This window comes from Folsomia candida, unplaced genomic scaffold (assembly GCF_002217175.1).
Source record: "Folsomia candida strain VU population unplaced genomic scaffold, ASM221717v1 Fcan01_Sc019, whole genome shotgun sequence".
Lineage (NCBI taxonomy): Eukaryota > Metazoa > Arthropoda > Collembola > Entomobryomorpha > Isotomidae > Folsomia > Folsomia candida.
In genome coordinates this window covers 3,065,055-3,092,738 of record NW_019091211.1, presented here as the reverse complement: position 1 = coordinate 3,092,738, position 27,684 = coordinate 3,065,055, and the positions used below count along the sequence as shown (strand labels likewise).

At 36.9% G+C, this 27,684-nt stretch overlaps 3 protein-coding genes across 3 annotated transcripts; 2 read left to right on the top strand and 1 right to left on the bottom strand.

The window, feature by feature from the left end:
* Positions 1 to 7,927: 7,927 nt before the first annotated feature.
* Positions 7,928 to 10,113, top strand: LOC118438239. Its single transcript, XM_035858145.1, has 3 exons — positions 7,928 to 8,860; positions 9,112 to 9,505; positions 9,561 to 10,113. The coding sequence occupies exons 1-3, from the start codon at positions 8,391 to 8,393 to the stop codon at positions 9,627 to 9,629; spliced, it is 933 nt and encodes a 310-aa protein (XP_035714038.1). The 5' UTR covers positions 7,928 to 8,390; the 3' UTR covers positions 9,630 to 10,113.
* A 4,106-nt stretch (positions 10,114 to 14,219) lies between these two features.
* On the bottom strand, positions 14,220 to 16,812 carry LOC110857723. Its single transcript, XM_022106335.2, has 4 exons — positions 16,666 to 16,812; positions 16,045 to 16,342; positions 15,268 to 15,607; positions 14,220 to 15,017 (listed from the first exon to the last, which is right to left on the bottom strand). The coding sequence occupies exons 2-4, from the start codon at positions 16,334 to 16,336 to the stop codon at positions 14,501 to 14,503; spliced, it is 1,149 nt and encodes a 382-aa protein (XP_021962027.1). The 5' UTR covers positions 16,337 to 16,342; positions 16,666 to 16,812; the 3' UTR covers positions 14,220 to 14,500.
* Positions 16,813 to 21,685: 4,873 nt separating this feature from the next.
* LOC110857791 lies at positions 21,686 to 22,899 on the top strand. Its single transcript, XM_022106402.2, has 2 exons — positions 21,686 to 22,006; positions 22,077 to 22,899. The coding sequence occupies exons 1-2, from the start codon at positions 21,878 to 21,880 to the stop codon at positions 22,485 to 22,487; spliced, it is 540 nt and encodes a 179-aa protein (XP_021962094.1). The 5' UTR covers positions 21,686 to 21,877; the 3' UTR covers positions 22,488 to 22,899.
* The last annotated feature ends 4,785 nt before the right edge of the window (positions 22,900 to 27,684 follow it).

Here is a 27,684-nt window from a genome sequence, read left to right as displayed (position 1 = left end):
CCCTAAACGGATATGTTGGGGTTGCTTATAAAAGATTTTTTCACGTTTCTCGTCTGTCTCGTCGTGTATACATCGTGTATACGTCGTCTCGTCGTGTATTGGTCTTCCGGCGGGCAGGTTGACCAGGAGAAATTTTATATTTTGAATTTTTACGATCCTAAGATATGCTTTGTGTACGACTAATTTTGTCCGGGGCAAGCCGGACAAATGAAGTGGTCACGAGCCCTTTTCCGATTCGGGAAAAACACTTTTTTGACCGAGTAGCAAACTAATTCTCCCACTTCCTCTAATTTTTGTGCTGTCATTTTTTAACAAAACGAGATAATCAAATTCTGTGTTCAGTTTTAGAAAGCTTATCAAATTTACGACTTTTGATGCCTTTTTACATATCCAAAATTATTTTCTCAGTGGTTGCAAAAATAAGGGGAACCTTAGCACTTTCTTTCACAGGACGATCCATTATCAAAGAATGCAAAATTAAAATTAAAATTAAATGAAAAGTTAAGGGCTCGGGGGAAGATTTGCTTTTTGAAAATTGATTTTATGTTAGCAACAATAATTTCCAGGGATCCAAGATTATTTATCACTCCATAAGGTTACGACCACGATTAATTGGCACGTTCACGTTCAGAAACTTTGGTTTAGTCACTTTGTCTTTAAGTTTTTGAAAAACGTTTTTTCCTTTTGTTCCATGGATACTCAAAATACAATTCATGCCATCAATTTTGCAATTCTAAGCCAATTTGTGCTGACTTTATGACCAAATATCTCCACTGCACAAGAGGGCAGATCGTCAAAAAAACTTGGGTAAAATTCAAAGATATGATTAACACATTAAATATAATTTAAAAAATCTGTCCTCTTGTGCATTGCTGAATTTTATCGTCAAAGTTGACGTGATTTCTAAGCAACTTCCCCCAGGCCCTTCATAAGGGATTACAGCACAACTAATTCTTATCTCAACAATTCGAAAAAGAAATCATTAGTTCTAAAAAAATTTACTTTACTAAAAACCGAAAATTGGAAAATTGGGGTTTTTTAAAACCTGTTTCTCGGGAAATTCTGAAACCGATTTTTCCCAAAACCGGCTTTTGGAAAATTATAAAACTAGTTTTCCATTAAATTGAAATCCGATGTTTAACATCTTCTAGGAAATTGGAAAAACCAATTTTGGATGCCCTACTTATAAACCCCTCGAGACTCATTTGCTACTAACGGAGTTCAATCTTCTATCTCATTTCTTAAAATCAAATGTTACATAAGATTATGAACTAGTGGAGGTACTTCTGAAATTGTAATCCTATATTTTGCATGACGCATAACAAGGTTGTCATTAGCTAAAGGTCTATCCCAGTAAGTGCAGATTCGGGTTTAAAATTGTTAAATTGTTGACTAGGAACATCCGGCCTCGTAAATGAAGCACGTCTACCATACACTTTTCCACACTTAATATGCATTTATCTTGTGGCGTGTGATAGGCAATTATATCTAGTGTATAGGGCGTGCCGGTACGGCCTGTCGGGCCGTACGGCCTGGAGCCAGCGCTCCACCTAGAAGCATCGTCGGTACGGGCCTGCAGCTACGTACATATATATGTCGTGTCCCAGGAAGAACAGATATCGTATTAACTCTGGGTTTTCTATGGGAGGCCTGTAAATAGGCTGGGAATTTATTTTAGTGGGTTAGCTACAAGATAAAATCCCGATATAATTTTGGGGAACCGCGTGATGGGATTTAGATGACATTTTACTGAGATAAACCAATAAGATTTCCCTAACATTTTACGTCATATATTACGCCCTTATTATTTTTGGGAAAATCACTCAGTTTTACAGAACAAAGGAAAAGCTCAATAATACTTCTGGGTAGACCCACTCCCTGGTTTGCTTTGCTATAAATTCGGTGGGTTTAGTCCGGGCTTGCCCAAGCGTCCATTCATATTTTTATGTGGGGTTATTACTGGGAAACGCTTGCATATCCCGGAGTTTAATCCGAGGTGGACACTTTTCAGCGCAAATTCTTTTTGCCTCAATTCATCGTCACTATCGTCAGTATCATATTTGGTGCCGTTCGACATACATTCAGTCCTGTCCACAGTGTTAAATGTTTTCTGTAATAAAATTTCCTGGTGAAAAGTGTGTGCAATTTCTTCTCTGTGTTGGATAAACCCGAATAAAAAAAGTTGCAAGTGGCCAACTGGGTCTTCTACAAAGATAAGCAATTTAAAGAGAGGAAGCTAGCACTTTTGGAGTGGAAAGAATTTGTCCACAAACACGTGGTAAGTATATTTCCTTGTTCATTTTTTGTGTTTCCAATTTTAACTAATTTACTGAATAAAATAATAATATTTCATGAAATTTTGTTTATTACATATTCCGTCCGAGGAAATTGGAGCAAAGTGCAGTTGACGACTCGTGCTAAATTCGACAGATACTGAGGGAAGTAAAAAAAAGTAAACCAAGGAAAACTAAAAACTTAAAAGAAAAAACCCCTTCCAAAATGTGTCTAATATATCTCTCCTGTGTCCCTATGTTAAGCAGGACCCCTTAATTTACAATTTATTGTTAATTAATCTAGGCTTTAATAATTAATAACATCTAATTTTGTAACTTTTTTGGCAAATAAATAAAATGTTAATTGAAATGTGGAGTACAAGATACTGGGAAAAAGACATTTTATTGGAATAAAAGTACTGGGAAAAGCATGGGAAATCTCCGTAAATGCACAGGGACAACCCCTCGGTAATATTGTCATAAAATGGTGGGGAAATATCTGGGTATTAGGGCATGTAATATCGATATCGACATCGATATTTCGATATTTCGATATTTCGATATTTGAATATCGAAATATCGATATTTCGCTATCGAAATATCGAAATACGAATCTTGCAATTTATGAATTACTTTAATTAATTTTATCTTTTCGCGAGTGCCAAGAATTCAATTTGGGAATTTAGGAACTTTGGGGGTGTAACCAATTCAAAATTCAATTTGGGAACTTTGGGGGTGTAACCAATTCAAAATTCAATTTGGGAACTTTGGGGGTGTAACCTATTCAAAATTCAATTTTCGAAACTTTGGGGGTGTAACCAATTCAAAATTCAATTTTCGAAACTTTGGGGGTGTAACCAATTCAAAATTCAATTTGGGAACTTTGGGGGGATAACCAAGTCAAATTTCAATTTTGGGAACTTACGGGGTGTAACCAAGCTAAATTTCAATTTTGGGAACTTTGGGAGTGTAACAAAGTCAAATTTCAATTTTGGGAACTTTGGGGGTGGAACCAAGCTAAATTTCAATTTTGGGAACTTTGGGGGTGTAACCAATTCAAATTTCAATGTTAGAAACTTAAGGGGTTTAACCATGACAAATTTCAATTTTGCAAAAATTTGGGGTGTTGAATCAAGTCAAAATTCAATTTTCGAAAATTTTGGGGTGTTACCAACTCAAAATTATTTTTTGGAAACTTGGGGGGTAGGGTGTAACCAAGGCAAAAGTAAATTTTGAGAACTTGTGGGGTGTTACGAGGTAAAAATTCAATTATTGGAACTTTGGGGTGTATTTTATTTACTAAGTAAAAATTCGATATTACAATATCGAAATTTCGATATTTCGATACCGAAAATTCGATATTGGAATATCGAAATATCGATATTTCGAGATCTCGAAATCTCGAGATTACATGCCCTACTGGGTATAAATTTTGTAAAACTTATGGGAAACGAGTGGGGTAAGCACGGGACAAAACTCGGGGTTGGGCGGCCAAAACCATGCATGTTTTACTGAAAATAACCCCAAGATAAAACTGAGATATCCCATAATCTGTTCTTCCTGGGGTATAGCCCAAAATCATTGTGAAATTGTCGGTTACATTTATTTACAGGTTCGGAAATATAGCATTTGAATGTAAGTAAGTACAGTGTCGGACAGATGTCTACGTCCACATAGTCGCGTCAATTTCATTTTCAAATTGTCACTGAACTACTGAACCAATTTTCATCATTGATATATCAAATTCTCACAAATTTAACGTAATTTCATAAAACATATGAGTTATTTCTGAAAATTCTGGGAAAACTGAGAATCATAGTGCAGAGCGAGAGAGGATGAAATTTGAGCGGACAAAAGTCTACGTCCACTTCACTTTAATTGTTAACAACAAAAATCTCTCCAATTTATAAAATCAGGTAACTTAATAAATCTATCAATAACATATGCCGCATTAATTTTTAAATAATTTTCTTCCAGAAAAATATGATGGCGTCGACACGCAAGGAAATTCCTATCGCTATTCGAGATCTTGTCATTCAGGACTGGAAGGGTGGACAAAAAGGGGGCTGTCGCAGAGACAAATATGGACCAAGTATAAATTAGCAAGGACAACCATCCAGACAATCATTAAGAACTTTAAAGCTAATGGTTCAGTCCAAAACAAGGTCAGAAGTGGTCGAAAACCCATTTTGGCTCACCGAGAAGTACGCCACGTGCTCAACAAAGTCAACGTTACACCCTCACTTAGTGCTCCAAAGCTATCTACCGAGATCAAGGAGATGTTCGGCAAACAGGTTAGTCCTATGACCATCCAAAGAACACTGAATAAGGGAAATTTGAAATCCCACAGAGCAGTCCGGAAGCCTCTTATTGTACCGAGGAATGCAACCAAACGAGTGAAGTTTGCCAGAGACCACATTTCCAAGCCACAAACATTCTGGGAAATATTTTATGGACTGACGAGTCAAAGTTCAATGTCTTTGGGTCAGATGGGCGTCGTAGAGTGTGGAGATATCCAAAAGAAGCTTTGAATCCAAAAAATCTCAACCCCACAGTTAAGCACGGCGGCGGGTCGGTAATGGTGTGGGGATGCATGGCTTCAAGTGGGGCAGGAAAAATGGAATTTATTGACGGAATTATGGACCAATACAAGTACCAGGGAATACTTGACCGTAATATCCAGGAATCTGTTCGAAAACTTGGACTTGGACGACGATTTGCCTTCCAACAAGACAACGATCCGAAACACTCTGCCAAGTCCACCATGGAATACTTCAAGAAAAAAAAATTCCGAAGCTAGAATGGCCTCCCCAATCTCCAGACTTGAATCCCATTGAGCATCTGTGCGACCACATTGAAAGAGAAATAAGAAAACAATCTTTTTCAGGAATTCCGGGCCTTAAATCCAGAATTCGTGAAGTTTGGGAAACCATTTCTGAAGATGTGACCAAGAATTTGGTAAACTCAATGACTCGACGCCTTCAAGCCGTCCTTAAAGCGAACGGAGGCCCAACCAAATATTAAAAATTAATTGTTATAACATTCCTTATAAATTACAGTTTTTTTTGTATGTTTTCTCTGACTGGACGTTGACTTTTGTCCATCCAATTGTTTTCATTTTGAATTAAAATACATCTCTGGCCTAAAATAAATTTTTTAGCGGAAAACTAATAATGTGCTATGAAATTACGTTAAATTTGTGAGAATTTGATATATCAATGATGAAAATTGGTTCAGTAGTTCAGTGACAATTTGAAAATGAAATTGACGCGACTATGTGGACGTAGACATCTGTCCGACACTGTATCTATGAATTGGGTCATCACTTTGTGTGTATAATTCCTCTTTCTGTTAGAGGATATGCATATGTAAATATTTGAAGCAAATTCTTAATACCGAGTAAAGTAGCATACTTGCTTGCAGTCCATATGGTATAAATTTCAATCGATCATTAATTGATTTGTTGAATATGATAAACTGTACTGATAAATACGTATGCATGAGTCCTGAGAGTGTCTACCGATTGTGTCCGTTATCACAAGCAGTTTTACTACATAATCGAATCGCGTCCCAATTCAACAAAAATGTCCATATGGCTAAAAAAATACTTATATTGCAGAAACTTAGCCAGGGATAAAGACACGCCATAAATTATGGAACTTTTAACTAGTTCTCCGGTATAATTACAAAGTTTTCAGCATACAAGTAACTTGGAATGGAGGTCTCCCAGCGTATGCTCTCAGATTTTGGACAAATTATTGTCAATCGATCAAAAATTTAATTAGGATGAAATTTTCAAATGGCATTATCTGCAATGTTCATGTTCATGCGGAGATATTTGCAAAAAAGGAGGATAAAACAGGTCCCAAGGTTGACAAATTTTACTCTTTCCAAATTTACTGCACATTTTCTCTTCTTCGATAGTGCCATTTGCAAATTTTATACTAATTAATTTTGAGATCGATTGACACTAGTTTGGTCTAAATCTGCGAGCATAAGTTGGGAGACCTCCATCGTTAGTATGGTTATTCCTGAATTGAACATGTCTCATTACAAACATGCCATTGTATTTCAGCCCCTTGACCAAATAGGGTTATTTATACTGAAATATCTTGACATCACGTCTCTCTTATCTTTACGCCAAGTAAACAAGCATTGGAACGATGTCGTCCTCCAGTATCTAACACAGCGACAGCAAATCGGTCCTAACGACAATAAGTTTAAGACTGTCATGAGTTACGATGACGTTCCAACAATTCGGAAAATTCTCGATTTACTCGAATTCGCCACTTCACCATGGATGGCAAATTATGGCATGCATTTAAAGCCTCTCCAATTAAATGGGAGGTACCCTCCAAATATTTCAAAAGTACCCTTCATGGATACCTGCCTCTTAAAGTTATTTTTGAATTAGGATTTTGGTGGCATAATGTACATATCTACAAGCCATAATTTTAACATTTTATATAAAAAGTGTATCATTTATATACAATTAAAGTTAAGGCTTCCATAAAAGCATGTATTTTTAAAAACCACATGTTAATCAAAGCTGTTGTGGACTTAACAGGTCCTCCACGTTTCCGCTTGGTACAGGTTTTGGGTTCAGGACAAAATCGAAAAATGCTTTTTTATTTAATTGCCAGACGAAGTTCATCTTTGTAAATACAAATATTCAGTACCAGTTCTTAAAAAAACTGGTACACGTACATGTCGATTTTTCTCATCAGCACAGTAAACTCGAACTATAGGGCTGCGATTTCCAGAAATTGTCTTAAAAATGTGAAATTCGGCGCAGTGAAAAAAGCGATTAATACTTAATCGCTTCCGATGAAAGAATATGAAGTTACAAGTGAGCAAAGTGCAAACAGTGACCCTGTAGGGTGACCTATACCGTTTTTAAAAGTTATTATTTTCATCTTAAATTTAGCATGGAGGGTAAAAACCACTCATGGATAGCACATACAGCTTTGGAATTTAATCAAAAATGTGTTTTTTATACACTTAAATAGTTTTTCTTTTTACATATTTCAGCGATTTTTCCAAAAAATTATATTCTTTTAGAAAAATCTCAGAACTTCGCAATACATAAATAATTCCGATCATTAATGTACCTAATATGAAACCAAAGCATGTGGAAAGCTTATTATTTGTCAGTGTGAAATATTAAAGCTATTTTTGACATTTTTTCAGTCAATCAAACTAATTCTTAAGCAATTTAAAACGAATTAAACGAAACGAAAAAAAAAGTTTTTCATAAATCATAGATCATAGATGTTTTAGGGATCTGATTAAACATTTTACATAAAGATTTAGGGTTTTTAAGAACATATTTAACCCTTTAACGTGTATGATTAATGACAAGAAAATGCATTAAATCGGGGACACTATAAGTATTTTGTGGTCATGGCGCGGGAGGAGAAATTCTGAAGTTTTTAATAAAACTCGAAAAACTGAAAAATCAAAAATTTAACATTGAGTTGTATAGGGAAATATCCAAATTTTCGGGGAGAAAATCTTCAAATTTAGCATTGTGTTGGCATAGGAGAAATCCCTCAAAATTGCAACAAATTTTAGGTCGCGGAGAGAAAATGGTGAAAATCAATGACCTCCTAGAAACGACAATTGTCGTCCTTCCGCGCCATGACCACGATTTTTCAGGACGACTTTTGTCGTACTCCCGAATTAAACCATTTCTTATAAAACGACTATTGTCGTCGTTACAGTTTAAAGGATTAATCGGACTCTGGTAGTAAGACCCATCACTGATAAGAAATTTAAACAGATTTATGATATGCAAAATTAGAGGCTACTTCCATTTAACGGGAGGGAAAATTTAGAGCATTAAGAGGTTGCTTTCCATTTAGGTAACTTCTTAAATATTCGGAGGGTAATTCCCATTGTTTTGGAGAGACATTAAATTACTTCCGCAAATTATATCCTTAAATCTATCCCAATTAATTTAGTCGTCCTAATGGATGATACTGTTCCAGACTTTCGAGAATTACTAGCGAAATATGGTGGAGCCGTTACTTGACAATACAAATAACGTTGCCATATTTAGAGAAGTCGGAAGATATCGGCCGCAAGGAAGAAAAAGGCCAATCTGCGGATTATGACATGATGTCAACTTTAAGAAGCATCTGTGAGGCTGTGAATCCGCATGAATCACGATTTACACAATCGATAAAATCTGCAACTGAAATTTTACCAATTCTCCTTCAATGGTGTCCAAACCTGGAGTTAGTTATCGCTGCAGAGCCGATGCTTCACGAACAATGTGCAGAATTCAAGTATTTTCAACCCCCAAAAACGCATGGATTAATCAAGACGCCAAAAGTTGAAAGAATGATGTTAAATCTTGCCCCTTCTAGTAGAATATGTATTAACTTTTTTTCAAAAATGATATCTGCATGCAAAGGGTTAATCTGGTTGGGTACTAGAGGCGACAGTGAATCACTCCAAATACTATGGAGAAGAATTCTTGCATCGTCAGCAACTGGTGAATGGACAAAAGTCGAGTCAATTTGGTTCCAGTGGGATGTCTTTCAAAAATTGGATATGAACCTATTGCGGAAGTCGTTTCCGAAGTAAGTTTAGATTTGATATGGACAGGATATTTTAGGATTATTATTTTATTATTACTCGAGTCAGGTAACGTATCCCAGGGTTAACAGTGAGGCGTTGGACTCCAACGCCTCACTGCTAACTCTTATGCGAACTAACGAGAAACCCCGTAAAAATGTTCTGTGGTCAGGGATACGTTACCTGACTCGAGTATTATTATTATTATTATTAAATTATTTTATTTTATTTTTATTTGTCTTTCAAATATTTCTAGCTTAAATAGATTTGACATTGACATCAACCTTAAAACTAATGATGGAACCACTCGTGCGGAAGGGATTCCAAAGATGAATACAATTTTACACATTTCAACCCTCCAATTAACATTCTCTGAAACGAAAAAAATATCGATTGAGTCGTTAAGAAAATCTATTTGCACTATGTGTTCTACATTCCCAAATTTGACTTTATTCGTGATCGTGGCTAATGTTTTGCCAAACAAAGTCAGATTAGTATCAAGGGACACGGATCGTTACTCAGGCAAGGCTGGTGGTACGGATGAGGAATTGAACAAGGAAACTTTGGACGAAGATGAACATTTTGCCTTGGTAGTTTTTAAACTTGTCCAGCCATATGAACACATTCTGTTCAGGTTTCTTAATTTCCAGGTAATTTTCGATATATAATTATTTTAGACCTGATTCACATGTAAGTTTTTTGTAGTTTCAAATGAAGCCTGAAATCAAGACGCTTATGACAACTCACGACATCAAGAACGTAGCGTTCCAGTAGAACGATTTAGATATGTTGGGATTTACATAAATATATGTGACGTTTTCTCCTTTTCGTAGATTACGAATTTTCATGGTCTTATAAATTCTATTTATGTATGTACTTCGTGACTACGGTTTCCCATATGTACATATATATAAAGGTGGCGTACCATTACCAACTTGGCCAACTTGTGTCAAATCAATTTGAATTTGATAATGGTATTCTGACAAGCATGGCCATGTAGTCATTCAAACTTTCAAGTACATATGTATGTATACCTATATACGAATATCTCTTTTAACCATGCATACCAGACTTATAATATAAATAAGGTTAAAACGTTTAACTTTTAAACAGACCGAATAAAATGGTTATCTTGGTCAGAATCTACAGTAACCTACATTTTCTTAGCTTAAAACGCCATATACACTTGCATATACATACATATGTACATAAATCTAATCTATCAACATTGCCTTTTCAAGAAACTTATATTATGTAATAATTAAAAAGATGTAAAGGTATATCATCATATTAAATAAATTGGTTGCAATTACCGTTATCAACTGTCATAATCATGATTATACTTCACCGTATTTATCCACGAAACGTAGTAATGTATTCTGGTGATGGTGTAACAAACAGTTCATATTAGAAATAAATAAATATGTGTTTATGCACAAACTCCCATTCAAGAAATGTGTTCATATATAACATTTATTCTGATCAGGCATGAATGTCCATGCATATGTATTAATCAGAGTTTTGAGCAATTATACATAATTTCTAATTTGGACATAAAGGTTTAAAAGGAAACTCGTAACTAACCTATAATAGATGGTTACCTTGTGAAATTTCATCAATTCTTCCTTCTAATTTTCCACACATCAGTGCCCTTTTTTGACCACTTTGTATTTATGCATTGATGTTGCCTATTCTAGGAAATTATTCGTAAATATCGTTATTTTAGGAGCCTGGACGTCCCATCCCATCGCTGTTTGATCTTTTTCATTAGTTAAATTTGTCGAAATTTGCTTATAAACGCATTTTCGACAAAATTGGACAAAGGCAAATTCTATGAGCGCAACTACCCCCGCAACTACTATGGCAATCCCCCATAAATAAAACAGGGTCTGAATACTGCCATACAGATCAATAATTTTCGCCTCATTTTCCCACCATGTCACGTTCAGCGCCCTCTCTGAAATACTTTCCGTCTCGCCACCCCCCAACCTGTGACCACTCAATCGTTCAAATTCCATTAGTTCGGCAAAGATTCCGAATTCTATCAAATTCTTAAATGCTTTAACAATTTTGTGAGTATGAAACGTTTCAAATCGCCATCCCACCATTCCCAAGGGGATGAAGGTCTTGCTCACGTGGAAAGGTCGCGCCCACGGATAGACCTTCCTTAAGTGGGCGTGATACGCTTTCCGTCTTCTTTAGATCCGGCAAACACGGATTTTCCACAGGACAGCAACTCCTCCTCAATCCCAGAGTAAATTTCGTTCATCGAGATGATAGAAGTACCAATTTTGTTGTCCAAATATGGCTTTAACCTTGCCGGGAAGGGGCGTTGGCTTGGGTCAATCAGTTCAGCCACGAGCGGAAGTGTACTTTGACCATAAAAGTCTATCATTCTTCCCAAATTAAGAGATTCGTAGAACGAGTAGCTTTGGATGTTTAAATAGTCGGCGAATGGTCTTTGTATCGGAGCAGATAGTATGGAGAAACAGGACGACTGCGAAATCTCTTAACCTCTAAGGGAACTAAAATATGCGGATTGGTCAAGCCCGATTGTGAAGTAAAAGTTCATCGGATAAAAGAAACGTCCTTGATATATGTAGTTAGAATCGTTGAATGCAATCGAATTTTTGCCAGTTTTGCATGAAATTTCCTGGAAAAATTGAAGAAATTTTGTTGTAATATGCTTAAGATTACATGGAATGACGATTCAATATAGGATAGTTCTTTAGTCTGACTCAACCCCTATTCAATAGGCTTACATAATGCTTTAAATATATAAAGTTTCTGAAATGACATCCGTTTCATGAGCTATAAGGCAACTTATGGATACTTTAATATAAACATAATTTTTGGTAATACACAATTATGGATTAAAAAATGGATAATTTCTCATTTTTCGAAATTAATTTCCTCAAATTGAATTCTAAAATTTCAGAAATTTGCGTTAAAAGACATTGCATACGGGCTGATTGAAAGTCTATTTATTTTGGATTTATGCCACCTTAATTACCTTAAATTCCTCCAAATATTGCACGGGTGGCGGTGCATTCAAACCCAGAATGACCAGTCCCTTGTACGAAGATATCAGCACTGTCGTCACCATCGCCCAGCATGCGAGTAGGATTCTTAGTTCCGAATAATTCGCTATTTTCCCTGAAAAAGCGTCGATTTGGTCGAACAGCATGCCCGTAACCCGAAACGTTACATCTCCCAATGTCGTCCACATTTTGCTCTTCTTCATCTTCCCTTCATCTCTTTTGACATATTTCCCAAGTGAAACAAAACACTTCGCGGTTACAGAAACGGACAAAATCGATACTGCCATAGCAATCCAGACGTATCCATCAAATGGCGTCGTGTACGTTAAGAAAGAAACTTTACTGTGGGAGTAACACGTCAAAAAGTGCAGATTTCGAGTCTCTACGACCACCGGAGTTGATTTCCAGACATATATCGCCCAGTTTGAGGGAAATTCGTTAAACGAAATGGTCGAAAAGTTGCATCCGAGATCATCTTTTTGTAAACAGGTTGTGCTTATATTCACTCCAACGGCCCGAGCCAAGAGGTGCAGGACGATGTATTTCTCCACGTTCGAAATCAAGCTAAGTCTTGCAATACCGTTAGCTATTTCACGAATACTTGTTTCCGGAAGGTTGATATCGAACCGGAAATGAGTTTGGGCCTGAATAAGCAAAAAACTAGAAAATGTATTATTTTCAAAATTTGTATAGCATTTCCAATTTTGGGCGATTGGTAACATCATTCGAGGCGAGTGAAGACACAAAGTAACGCTTCCTTCCCTATTATCGTTAAGAACTAGTTGACCGAAATTTGGGACAAGATAAGAACGATGGTCAACCCCCAGACAGCAATCAGTATAGATTCTCCCATTTTTAGCCTTATTTTCGCCCCATCGAGTTATATGAAGCGCGTAGAAATTGTCGGCTTCGCAGATTCCCTGTCTATGATAGCCTGGTGTTCCCCTTTTTTCGACATTGTCGAAATATTGGAGTACTAATAATCTCAGCCAGAGGCCGAGAGTATCTCTAGATGGGACCGGATTTGAATAGAAAATCATGAAATGGCAGAATTTAGCGTGGCGGCTATAATTCTGGAAGCGGCGCGGTCTTTTTGTCGCGAGAAGGAGCGACGTGTAGTCGTCGGGCCAAGTTAACTTTTGTGGAATCTGTGTGACCGTGAATGGATGAGGTGGAAGCAAAGAAAACTTGTGCAAATTGTGAGAATCAAAGTTCAAATTGTGGTATAGGAAGTGGATCACGCAGTTTGATGAGGATGCGATTTTGTGGAGATTGGGTTGTAAAAATGTGCCGAATGGCGAATTATTTTCACACTTTGACGACATTATTAATAACGAAGTAAGGATAAGATTTTGAAATCAGCTTCCATTTAATGTTTGCAAATATTTAGCGAGATCCTTGAACTCGACTAGGAATTGGGAAATGCAATTTTGAACTGACTAAAAACATTCACAGGAGTGTTTTGTAATATGTTTGCATACTGTGCATGCAGAGAAAGTGTATTTCGCAAGATATGTATGTATACGTATAAGTATAGATTTTGTGACCAGATATGAGACTGAGAGCAGTATTTATCTGTAAGTGTTACCGAAAATAGCTTGGGCTAGAGAGTATCAATGTTATGTAAATATGTATCAGATCAAATTAAGAGTAGCGGAAACTTTACCATCTTGGGCGTGAATATGTAATGGATTTAGGAATGTGTTTGTATGGATTAAATTTTTCGAACTTGTTTCAAGATGCATTTGTGGATACGGTGAAGTATAATCAATTGATTAGGACTCCTGATAAGGGTAATAATTACAACGAATTTATTAAATGCGATGATATAACCTTTGCATATACTTATGTAGGTATGTATGTACATATGCATATTGAAAAGGGTAATGTTGATTGATTAGATTTATGTAAGCTGAAAAATATAGGTTATTCTAGATTATGACCAAGGTCACAATTTTAACATGTGTACAAATGTACTTGTAATATTTGGTAGGTTTTTAGGTTAAAAGTTGTAACCCACATATTTAGATACTCATGACATGCACACGCGTACTTGAAAGTTTGAATGACAACTTGTCAGATGGTTTTTATGATGTTTTATGAAGTATTTTATTTTTCTTGACAGCCAAACTCTCGCATAAATCGTCCATATTCTCATACTTTAAAATCCATAAAAGATATCAGGAATTTTAACTGACATGACTCAGAAATTCTCCAAGGATACAATCAAAGGACCCTGCTATAACCTTTCCACCAACTTTCTCCGGACTTCCATAATCAAATCATGAATCATAAATAAATATTTAGTTCGAAACTTCAAAAATTCGGTGCAAAATTTAAATAATTCAATTTATTTAGTATATACTTTGCTTACAAAGTAATTAGCCAAAAATATCCACAATTATTATTAATTAATTATTACAATAAATTACACCACGGAATATTTCGTTCGCCAGTGGCCGCGGAAGCATGAGGACAATGTCCCCACAGTTATTCGACGTCCCTATCATCTGCCGATGTTATATAAACCCCTCCCCTACCCTACAATATTAAATTAATGTCCCCACAGCTTCCGCGGCCACTGCCAGTACTTATTTATCTCCACTAAATATACACCTCTTCACTTGACATCGTAGCCTCCGCGGCCGCGTCACTTCTCATGCCACGAATACTTCTTTTGATATTTTCCAATGATACTTTCCTCCCATTTTTTCTATGCGCGAATTCCAACTCTTGTTTAAACATTTTTGTAATTTGCGGCGGCGTGTCGGTCGTTGTTAGCGCGGCCGTGCGTATTTTATTCATCACTTTCTTTATCAAAATGACGCCCTCAGCACAGGGAGGGTGATTATGGGTGTTCATTTCGGTAATATATTTTGGATTTATGGGGTCATCCGTGGTATGGACGCGGACCATGCATCTCGCCCTGTTCGTTTTCCCGTGGGCCTGGTCGCAAGTCCACAGCGATTTTCCCAGCGTGGTCGAAGTACTTCGAAAGTTGTAGAGGAAGTTATTCACCGAAATCATAGGTCTGCCCCTGGCCGAGACGAGAGTTCCGACGGGGGGATAATCTTGCCCGGGTTGTGCTTGACGTGGGGTCGGTTTCGGTTTTCCTCCGTCGCTAAAAAAATAATTGAGGCATTAAAAATTTGGACATCAGGAATTTAGTTAAGGAACGGTCATAAAATGTGTCACGCAAAAATAGGGGACATATTGTTTCGATACCGTTTTTTCGCTACATATTTTAATTTTTGTTAATATTTCGATTTTATAAACAAAATAAGCCGAACATTTTAAAATAAGAATTACGATCTGAGGGCGCCTGCATTCCATATTTTATGAACGTTCCATCATTTATCTTAATTATGTACCTCTTCGATGTCGTGGCTTCATCCTCGTTCGGGTCATAATTTGGGTCGTTCAGGTCATCGTCACCACCATCGTCATCACCATCATTATCTTCATTCTCATGACCTGGATCCGGCATAATTTCGACGTCCTCCAAATCCATGTCCTCTCCGAGATCGAGACAATCTTCAATATCGTCGATAGATTCTACTTTTATGTCTGTATTTGACTCGACGTTTGTGTTGGCGATGGTGCTGTTGTCAATTTGTGTATTATTAGTAACAGGGAGCTGCTGTGGATACCACCAATTCATCATTGCCTCTGGTCTAGATGGGGAAGCGGCCCTAGTTCGATCTTGCTTTCCTAAAAGCAAAATATTAAAGTTTAATAATTAAACATATATTTAGAGTACTCACGCCAATCTGCATATATTTATTTATCTCGCAAATACAAAATTAAGCATCTCGGGATAAATTATTTCGCAAATTTATCCCACAACTGGTCATGTTTTTATTTCGTAAACTCATTTTCACCTTCATGAGCGAGAGAAATTATAGAAATTCATGAAAACAACGTCAAGATATGGGTCAAAAGATATTTTACAAGTAGATTTGAGAGATTTACAAAGTCATATTTATTTTGCGAATTCCTTCACGACACAAATTTTTTGAACTTCATAAGTTTGCTACATAGCAAACGACAACGTCTTATTTTGCATATGCAGAATAAGACGTTGTGGTGAGTACGCCCATTATAAATTTCACACTAATATCCAGATTTTAATGTGTGTACATATTTACCTTGACGTCGCGTTTGATGATTATTCTTCATATTTGCATCCCTGACCCGCTGTTTAATTGAGGTCACCCTTCTTCCCATGAGGTTGAGGAGTCCTTGCATATTGGAGTAGAGCAGGGTCGCCTCCTCCCACAAATTGTGACAGGTCGAACACAGCGCGGCCGGAGCTTGCCGCCCCGTCGTCGCCGTCGGTGGCACGCCGACCTGGGCGCAGAGAAATGGAAACGCCTCCATCGTGGTGGACGTCGCGGTCGTGGCGACACTCGCCTCGGTGCAGAAGACGCAAGCAGACATGGTTTTCTGTGTTAAATAAGGAACAAATATTTAAATGCAATTCGTGAATATCATACCAAATTTAATTGCAGTTGTGCCAATGTAATTTGTAATTAATTATTTTGCAATCGAAAAAAGAAGTGTAATTAAACATTTTGGAATGTTTATTCCAACAATTTAGAACAGATTGGTCAAAATATATACTATAAAGTAGTGCCTGATAATTAAAAGGTTTAATATTGATGAAAAGAATAAGTAAATATTTTTCTTTGATATTAATTTTAAATTAATTATTGTTGCATTGCATTATACACGAATGCATAACAAATTGTAAGGCAAAATTCACTTACCACCGGATACTAAATTAAATTGTACCAATTGGTTACTTAAATTGTGGTCGAAATTGTGTCAAAATCGAATTTCTTGGCAAGATGAAAGAAATCACATGTTATTTGTATTTATTTTCTTTTGAGTGGTGGGTTTAGTGCCATCCATCCGTCTCACGTTTCACTTTTCCCAATTTGAGATCGGATCGGATGAGTTATTAATTTTGATGTATTTATACTTATGAATGGAAAGTAATATATACATTTTATCAATTAATAAAGTAATGTACATGATAATACTAAATTTATAAGAAGTGTCATCATGCTACATAGTCATACATAATTGGTTTATTCGCTTTATTTATGCAATTGAATTCTGAAATTTTATTTTGTGGATCATGCATGAATATAAATACATGCCATGCACAATTACTGGAGTATGAAGTTCTGTGTTGTTTTTGAGATGCATTTATCTTTTGACATTTTGGTCGAGGGGGTGGGCAATGATAATCACATCCTGTGATTTTTTCATCAATACGATGATGTATGTATGTATGTACTTGGGGAAAGTGAAACAACTTTTTAAAAACACATTTTAAGACAAAACCAACTTGATATTGGGACATTCTGCATGAAATTCTGAGCATTTTTCTACATATTAGGATAGCCGATTAGGACAAAGTCCAATTTTGCATTTGATTTGCATGTTAAATATGAAAGTTGGTGGAAACATAGATCAAGTAGTTTATGAAAATGTTCAGTTGATGAATTTTATACTGAATCCGAAGGTCAACCTAAATATTTAGTTGAAATGTAAAACGCATAGACGCATGAACGAAATTCTTTCCATTTTGCCCATGAATCACACAGAAGTCACAGAAAATCTCGTGTGATATGAGTTTAATCATAACCTCGCTGATGAGATTTTCTATCCCCTTCGTATTACTTCTTATAACCAAGATTTTCAAGTATTTAAAAGAAATTTTTCTCAAGAGGAGTAATGCAAATATGTTTATGTACTACTTTGTTTAAATATTTCTTGCGATAACAATGTCAGTTAAGGAACGGTCAGAAATTATGTCGCGTAATTACGTCACGTCAAATTATGTGCCTTTCTCTCCCATTTTCACGTGTTACACCCCATTTTCACATATGGCCCCAAATCTGTATGTTACACAAACCTTTTACCCTCCTCCCCCCCTGACCCTCATCCGTGCCATAATTTATGGACTCCTCCCTAAATATCTCGTCATGAATACATATTAACTTAATACTTACAGTAGTTATATATGAACAAATCAGAAGCATAGGAAGGGCATACACCCATACAGTGTCGGACAGATGTCTACGTCCACATAGTCGCGTCAATTTCATTTTCAAATTGTCACTGAACTACTGAACCAATTTTCATCATTGATATATCAAATTCTCACAAATTTAACGTAATTTCATAGCACATTATTAGTTTTCCGCTAAAAAATTTATTTTAGGCCAGAGATGTATTTTAATTCAAAATGAAAACAATTGGATGGACAAAAGTCAACGTCCAGTCAGAGAAAACATACAAAAAAAACTGTAATTTATAAGGAATGTTATAACAATTAATTTTTAATATTTGGTTGGGCCTCCGTTCGCTTTAAGGACGGCTTCAAGGCGTCGAGTCATTGAGTTTACCAAATTCTTGGTCACATCTTCAGAAATGGTTTCCCAAACTTCACGAATTCTGGATTTAAGGCCCGGAATTCCTGAAAAAGATTGTTTTCTTATTTCTCTTTCAATGTGGTCGCACAGATGCTCAATGGGATTCAAGTCTGGAGATTGGGGAGGCCATTCTAGCTTCGGAATTTTTTTTTCTTGAAGTATTCCATGGTGGACTTGGCAGAGTGTTTCGGATCGTTGTCTTGTTGGAAGGCAAATCGTCGTCCAAGTCCAAGTTTTCGAACAGATTCCTGGATATTACGGTCAAGTATTCCCTGGTACTTGTATTGGTCCATAATTCCGTCAATAAATTCCATTTTTCCTGCCCCACTTGAAGCCATGCATCCCCACACCATTACCGACCCGCCGCCGTGCTTAACTGTGGGGTTGAGATTTTTTGGATTCAAAGCTTCTTTTGGATATCTCCACACTCTACGACGCCCATCTGACCCAAAGACATTGAACTTTGACTCGTCAGTCCATAAAATATTTCCCAGAATGTTTGTGGCTTGGAAATGTGGTCTCTGGCAAACTTCACTCGTTTGGTTGCATTCCTCGGTACAATAAGAGGCTTCCGGACTGCTCTGTGGGATTTCAAATTTCCCTTATTCAGTGTTCTTTGGATGGTCATAGGACTAACCTGTTTGCCGAACATCTCCTTGATCTCGGTAGATAGCTTTGGAGCACTAAGTGAGGGTGTAACGTTGACTTTGTTGAGCACGTGGCGTACTTCTCGGTGAGCCAAAATGGGTTTTCGACCACTTCTGACCTTGTTTTGGACTGAACCATTAGCTTTAAAGTTCTTAATGATTGTCTGGATGGTTGTCCTTGCTAATTTATACTTGGTCCATATTTGTCTCTGCGACAGCCCCCTTTTTGTCCACCCTTCCAGTCCTGAATGACAAGATCTCGAATAGCGATAGGAATTTCCTTGCGTGTCGACGCCATCATATTTTTCTGGAAGAAAATTATTTAAAAATTAATGCGGCATATGTTATTGATAGATTTATTAAGTTACCTGATTTTATAAATTGGAGAGATTTTTGTTGTTAACAATTAAAGTGAAGTGGACGTAGACTTTTGTCCGCTCAAATTTCATCCTCTCTCGCTCTGCACTATGATTCTCAGTTTTCCCAGAATTTTCAGAAATAACTCATATGTTTTATGAAATTACGTTAAATTTGTGAGAATTTGATATATCAATGATGAAAATTGGTTCAGTAGTTCAGTGACAATTTGAAAATGAAATTGACGCGACTATGTGGACGTAGACATCTGTCCGACACTGTAGTTACCTAAAAAGTCTACGTCGATCGAAATAATGATTGATTATTTGAGTGATGTGCTAATTGCCAAATATGTATTTGAGTAATTTCTTTCATACTGGACAGACAATATTATATATTAATTTGTTTAATCATTTGTATAAATAAACTAGTAACGTAGCAAAAATCAGTAGCATGAAATAAGTTAACCCTTTCGTACTGATTTTTTAACACAATTTGGGTGCCAATTTTGCGATCAAACTAAAATATTATTTTAATATACATATTATAAAGGGTGTTGATAAAGTCCGATCCCATTTTTCCTATAAAAAAGTGAAGGCTAGTATAAAAAAAACTACCCGTGATACTTACAAAAAATGTTCGACATATTTACCTTAGTATTTGGTCTTGTTACCATTTACTTTAACCATGCCCTCAACTCTTTGTTTAAGGCTCTGTGCTAATTTTTCCAATGTGTCTGTGGGAATCGAATTCCATACATCTTGAACTTTTTTTACTAGCTCTTCCCTCGTCCGGGGTTGTGGTTCTTTGTATACATTTTCCTTAAGTATGGACCACAGGTTCTCCAGGGGATTCAAATCTGGGCTGTTTCCGGGCCACACCCCCTTGCTCCAGACCGTTGAAACTTGCGTCTTGATGAGACTCAAACTCGCTTTTGCTGTATGGGCTGTAGCACCATCCTGCATGAAAACTATTTTTCTTTCATTCGGAAATATTTCCTTGTTCCCCATGCTATCGAAATAGATAGGTAATATTTTTTCCATATAATACTTTGCATTGACTGTTTGGCCTTTTGGTATGATATGTAGAGGAGTCACGCCACGTGCACAAAATCCACCCGCTACCATAACTTTAAGCCCGAATTTTGGGACTACTCTTGATGGTACATCCGATTTGTTTTCTGTCCTGTAACGAACATTTTGTTGGTTCAATTTTGGATATAGCTCAATAATAGATTCGTCAGTCCAAAGGATGTGACTGCGCAATTCTTCACCAAGTCTTTTTTCACTCAAATGGCCACTTTTCTGAAGGAGTTCTCCAAATTTCAGACGGTCATCGATATTTTTTTGTGACATGAGAGGTTTTTTGGTTAGTTTGTAAGCTGTGTGACCCCACCTCGTAGATTTCACAAATTTTTGCACGGTCACATAGTTAATTTGCTTCTTCTTCTCTTTATAGCGTTTTGAGTCATTTAACTCCCTTGCACAATTACGTAATGAACTACCGGTTTTCTTGTAAAGTCTGTTTTTAATCATTCTCTTTGTGGTAGGTGACACCTTTCTGGGTCGCCCGAGTCGCTTTTTGTCGTGGACAAAATTTTTGTTCTTCCATTTCCAAACAGTTCTGCGGCTGCAGCCCAATTTTTGCACAATTTCTGCAGGTTTAAACCCCTGCTGATGCAATGTTTGTATCTTAACTCTAAGATGCTCATGACTTACACGTTTAGTTGTTCCTCCCATGGTAAAAATTTGAAATAAATAACTTCACTGGTTCAAAAGTTCCAGCTGAATTTGTAACAACCGCGCTCCAAAAAATTCATGGGATCGGACTTTATTAACACCCTTTATATGTAAATGATCCCAGTTGGCGAAAGATTGTTAAGGTGTATATATGTATTTACTATGCCTAAATCTGCATGTATATGTGTTTATACATATTTTAATTCCAATATTGCTGCCCAATGCACACATGTACATATACTTACATACGTACTGAGGAGGCACATATTTAAAAGAGGAATATTTAGCGATGAATATACATATGTACATATACAAAGGTGGATGTATAAGTAATTATGTAAATGCACGAATATTTTTCTGCCTATTAACCCATGCTTGGCTCCCCTTCAATACTTATTTAATCTTTTCAGGTAGTCGGTTATAAATAAATAAGCTGACCAAGTGCTCATAGCATTCCTGTTAAAGGGAATGCATGCGACGTGTTGATTTTTAAATAGTCGCATCGTTTTTTTAAGTTCACGCATATGTATGTGTCTTGCATACAAACGTAAGCTGTTGAACTTAATGTGAAGCATTTACAAGCCTATCTAAGCTGTGGTAAAAATAATTTAATTTGGCATCGTCATGAAACATTTAACTGGATGCTACAGTAACCCAACCACGAGGTTACGATTTTGTAAGGGAATATGCCCCATTAATAATTCCGTAAAATACTCAATGTTGCATTAGTGGCTTCACTACTAGCACGACCAATTGTTGTAACCGTTCCGGAGATTTATATAGGTTACATAAATGTCACCACAAATATTTGCCACAATGCAGCTTAGAAATTACAGGGTAAATTTTCTCACAATTTTACTGTTGGTGGGCACCCTGAGTAGCGGAAAGCTGGTACGAAAGAAGCACGTTGGAAAAGAAAAGGTAAATCATTTACCTTTTCAAAACTTTTAATAATTTAAGTTTTCACGTAATACATTGATACATTTTTCAGATACCTCAGTGGCGCATTGAACAACAGATCTCTGGACTTGGAAAAATTGTGTTCCGAAATGGACGAACCTTTAAAAATTTAGGGGATTCGATAAGGAAAGAGGAAACCAAATTAACAGTGTTTCACATCGCGCCCCACGCCCGCGAAATCACAGCACATCCCAAAAATGCTGCTCGGATAATTCACCTTATTGCTACTATCATTGGTCAAATATTAGGAGCCCCCCTTGCGATTATTAGAGCCAATGCGTCCCTTGTCGACGATTTGGGCGCGGACTCTCTCGCCGTGCATAAAATCTTGTTTGCGCTTCGGGAAAAATTCGAATGTGATGGCCCTATTGAAGACTCCGATGAATTTAAATTCGTCAAAGACGTGATTAATTATGTTGAAGCGAAATGTTCTAAGAGGTGAAGTAAGTTACATAGTTAAGTAATTAAGTAGGTAAATGATTTTGTGTTCCGCATATTCGTGGCATCTTGTTTATATATCAAGAATTATAAATTTGTCTTTTTTTTACTTGATGCACTCTGGTAAATTTTACATTACAATAAATTGGTAATACTTTTTTTAAGAATATAGTCCTCTGGATAAATTGAATATTTGAACAGCTTTTAATAAAATTAGTTTATTCTAAATATTTGGTGTAAATGAAATTTTTCGTTTTTTTTTATAAAACATTCGACCAAGTGGAATGCAATACGGTGAATCGAATAAAAGTTAACCAGCGAACTCTGTCCTTTAATCGGGCTAAATGAAATCTGCAATTCTGCACTAGGTTATTACATATAATGATAATTTGACCTGCTGATGTAGAATTTTAGAATAAAAGTACGCCACTACTGGTCAACCTGCTGAACAAGGATTTTATTACGCAATTATTTTGTACATATTGCCTGTTTGGCAATAATTTTGTGCAATGCTTTACTAACACATATTAATAATTGATAAAATGTAAATTGTCGTAACATCTTCAGAAGGAAAAAGTGCATTAAGGGTGGCTTTTGGGCCAGGACTTTTGATCGTCTCATTTTGAAGGTAATTACATACCCAACATTGTCGCGCAACAATATGGCCTCGCGTTAGGACAAACGGTATGCAAAACTGGAACGCCTGGAAGAACGCAGTTTGCTGCGGTGCTGCAATGCCCGTAAAGGATGTCTTGCCCCATAATGGTAAGAACGTCGCAAGGGAGGAGCCCCTGAGCAGCAACATGGGAACCTGGAAATATTCATAATAATTTCGATTTTTGAAAAATCTTCACTTTTATAAATAAGGGAACATTCATAAATTATGTCACGCATAACTGTCGATCTTTCCTCCTTCTCCCTTTTATCACGCGTTGCACCCCCTTTTGACATATTGCAAAAATCACAAAACGTTTACCCTCCCACATCACCCGTGACAAAATTTATTGACGTCGCCTACCTTTTAGAATCAGAGTGTGCAAGGGCAGAAAGGCATGCCGTGCCTGAAATGCCTTTTTGCCTATTAGGCACGTGAATTTTGGCCATGCCCGATTGCCCGAAATGCCTTTTTGCCTTTTTGGTAAAATCGGGGCACTGTGATAATACGCTCCCAGGATTTGTGAGTCATTAGTTGTAATCTTTCACAGTTCGCAGGATTTGGACAGGTGTACAAATATTCACAAATACTCGTAATTATCATGAATGCGTCGGAAATAATGTTGTGGGCTAGTTGTTTAGAAGTGTAAGGTTGGTAACGATTTACATACAGAAAACCGAAATATAAACCCAATTATACTGTTATTGGTACTTTCTCGTGCATAGTGAAGTTTGTAAAATGGTCCAGGCAATGCCCAATGTAAACATCGGAAAAGGGCAAAAAGGCATCAAACGGGCAAAAAGGCACGCAAAAAGGCAATTCGGCATTGAAACGGGCAAAACGGCAAAAAGGCATGAATTTTTTCCCAAAAAGGCGCCTTTTTGCATACTCTGTTTAGAATGACTATTTTACTTACTTGGGTGTGCCATGACGAAATAGCACAAGACCATGGAAACGATAAAATTGTACTTCATGTTTAGTATAGGCAGTATAGCTGAAGGAAATTTATGTCTGAATCAGAAATTTTAATTTTTTCTTCTTTTAATTGGTTCTCAACTTTCGGTTTGAGAGATGCTTCTAATTTTTACACTGCTCTCGGTCTGTTTTTATACTCAAGATTTAAGTACGTTGCCATTTGTATAAATATTTATTGTAATACTTTAATCCAGCTAAATGTATCATTAAATCTCAATTTAGAAAGATTAAATTGTATCCTAATTTCTGCGAAATGCGCGCAAACTGATTAAGTATTATCGAAATGATTCATTCCGTTTACTCAATTCAAAAATATTTAGGGTTGAGCATCACATTCATCGGGCGATGCCAATGTCTTTTTTAAATAAGTAGATTTTGGTAAATAATTTTGAAAATAATTTCCACCGAAAATCCCAAAATTCTCAAAAATTCAAAATCCATCAGTATCTTAGGTACTAGATATAAGATTATATCGATATCTACTTTCGGACAAGCTATTCATCATCTTAATAGTTATTTGGAATCATGAATTGTACAACCCTGCATTGTAAAACTTCTCCCCAGATTTGCATACCGGATCAGACCGCCCAAAACAATAAAGTTTGTTTAGGTACATATTTATATACATCCTTTGACATTGTGAAGAGTATGTAGGCAATTTTATGATGTAAATAAATACCATAGACTTATCAGCGGTGCGGCCCATGTGCTTAAAAAACCCATGCATATAAATATATACTTTGGGAATTTTTGTTGGAATTTGTAAACAACGCGATTATGTTGTCATAAATACATATGTAAATAAATTGTAAATTGATTTATTTGGTTCGATTTAATCAATGTCTTTATTATCTTTATTCACGTGCCGCATTGTAAGACAATTTTTCTCAAACTGAGTGATTGTTTGTTTCTTCAGAATCTGTAGTCGGGTTTCTTATGAAACTCGAGATGCGATGATATATTTGAATATACACACATCTCTCTCATATGAGACGAGCAATGATTTGAGGCGAGATGAGATTCATAGGATTTGTGGCAAGATGAGGCGTTTATTCCGTCATGGTAACAACTGATACGAAACGTGAGATGATAAGTCATCTTGTTCCTTCATCTCGTCGTATCTCGTACGGTCTCATCTTGTCTCATCTAGTCTCATCTCGCCTCAGCTAATCTCATCTCGCCTCAGCTAGTTTCATCTCGTCTAATATAATCTTATCTAGTCTCATCTCGCCTCATCTAGTTTCATCCCGTCTCATCTAGTCTCATCTCGCCTCATCTAGTTTCATCCCGTCTCATCTAGTCTCATCTCGCCTCATCTAGTTTCATCCCGTCTCATCTAGTCTCATCTCGCCTCATCTAGTCTCATCTCGCCTCATCTAGTCTCATCTCGCCTCATCTAGCCTCATCTCGCCTCATCTAGTCTCATCTAGCCTCATCTCGCCTCATCTAGTCTCGTCTCGCATCATCTAGTTTCAACTCGTCCCATATAGTCACATCTCCCCTCATCTAGTTTCATCTCGCCTCATCTAGTCTCATCTCGCCTCAGCTAGTTTCATCTCGTCTCATCTAGTCTCATCTCGCCTCAGCTAGTTTCATCTCGTCTCATCTAGTCTCATCTCGCCTCAGCTAGTTTCATCTCGTCTTATCTAGTCTCATCTCGCCTCATCTAGTCTCATCTCGCCTCATCTAGTCTCATCTCGCCTCATATAGTTATCTCGCCTCATCAAGTCTCATCTCGCTTCATCTGGTCTCACCCTGGGACTCCGTGAGATAATCTCGGTGAGATATTACCATACACCCCGACTGTATGAGTCGTGGAGGTTTCACCGTGTAATTTGCGCCCGAATTTTACTTCAGTCACAAACTGTTATAAAAAATAAAAATTAACAATAAAATCAGAGTGCTCGTAAGATCAGATTAAAACCATTTGAATATATACATATGTATGTACAAATTGCATTGTCATATAATTTAGATTCACCAACATTATTTAAATCATACAAGAATTTCCAAAATTCTGAACGCCTTAAATATCTACTATTTTAATGCCAGCAACGCTCGAAACGTGCCTCTCACAATCCCCCTAAAGAATTTCAGCAGTGTTAATTTCCCTATGCAAAAATACCCTCCCGCCCGAATCGCCAAAGGTTTACAGCTCCTCCTAAATCTGGACAACTCCGCTTTCTTGGCCCTCGGCCAGTTGAAGTACTTCCAGGACACGATAGTTCGCCTTCCTTGGGATTGAATATACCCTCCAGACGAGAGAACAACCGTCCAAAGAAAAAGTACTCCTCCGCTCCAGAGAACCAAAAGAGACGTGGAAGTCGCATCAAGATAAGCCCAGTCCCGAATTAGCAGGTAGTTACACGAGAGCGAAAACTGGGTCACGATCGCTTGTGCGGGAATCAATACGGGGGCGAGTACCGCGTTCATATTTTTGTTGAGAAGCTCCAGAGATCGGTAAGCGATTTGAAGATTGCCGGGTAACCGAAGCCAGTGTGATGTAGTGTATTTCCTGTAGAATTAGATACATAAATTGTATACTAGGATCTTGATACAAGGGAATCTCCCGAGGTGCCACATTAATTCAGGTTTGTCACCTATATATTCGTTCAGAAGCATGCATACATACGTAAGAAAATCGTTTTTAGGGAAGTTTTAGGGAAGTTAGGGAGTAGGAATTTCTGGTCCAAATTTGCAAGGGACCTTCCATAAGTTACGTAATTCAAAATCGTCATTTCTTCGAAGCTTTTCATCAAATTTCGATGATATTTTTTTTACAAGCGTATTTAGAACACCGAGAGAGATGTGGATGAGTCAATGAGTGGGAGCCAAGGAACAAAAGGTTGATCCTGATAAGTATGTACATATTTATAAAATAGTACATTGACACCTGTCCATCCTACATTAAATTATGCCACATATGTAAATATCAGGATATTTACCACAATTTTACGGAAACAGATTGTTACCCGGAAATTCCTTCACTTTACTTTAATGCACACCTCGAAAGATTCCCGTGTAAATGTTATAATATTCCACATACTTATATATTTACATAACATGATTAAATTTAATGAGAGAAATCCCCCCAAATTTTGAAACAAACTTACCTCCCACTCTTTTTGGCACTCGGAGCCAGAAACTCCTTCGAAAGGAGGGAACAAATGATAAAAATGTAGATCAACACGGTTATGATGCAGGCAGTCGTGATATTGGAAAATATGGAGAGAAGCATCCAAAAGTAACCGAGACCGACCACTACATAAAATTCCAAGCGGCACGAGAAGTCGATGAAGGAGCATGGATATGCTGCATGGGAGGGGAACAGGAAGTAATGGAGGACCACCCATGTTGGACAAAATAAGTTGAGAAATGTGGTAAAAACGGTGAGATTACAGAGATACGGCAGCAAATAATCCGGTTTTGTAGTTAGTTTCCAGTTTTCTAAATGCATACAAATACATTCAGGAATTTATGTCTTTACCAAAGGCTAAAATTACGTGGAATCTGAAAGAGTTCGGTGCGTTTCGACCTTATTGGCATTAGAAAACCACTTTCTAATATGTAC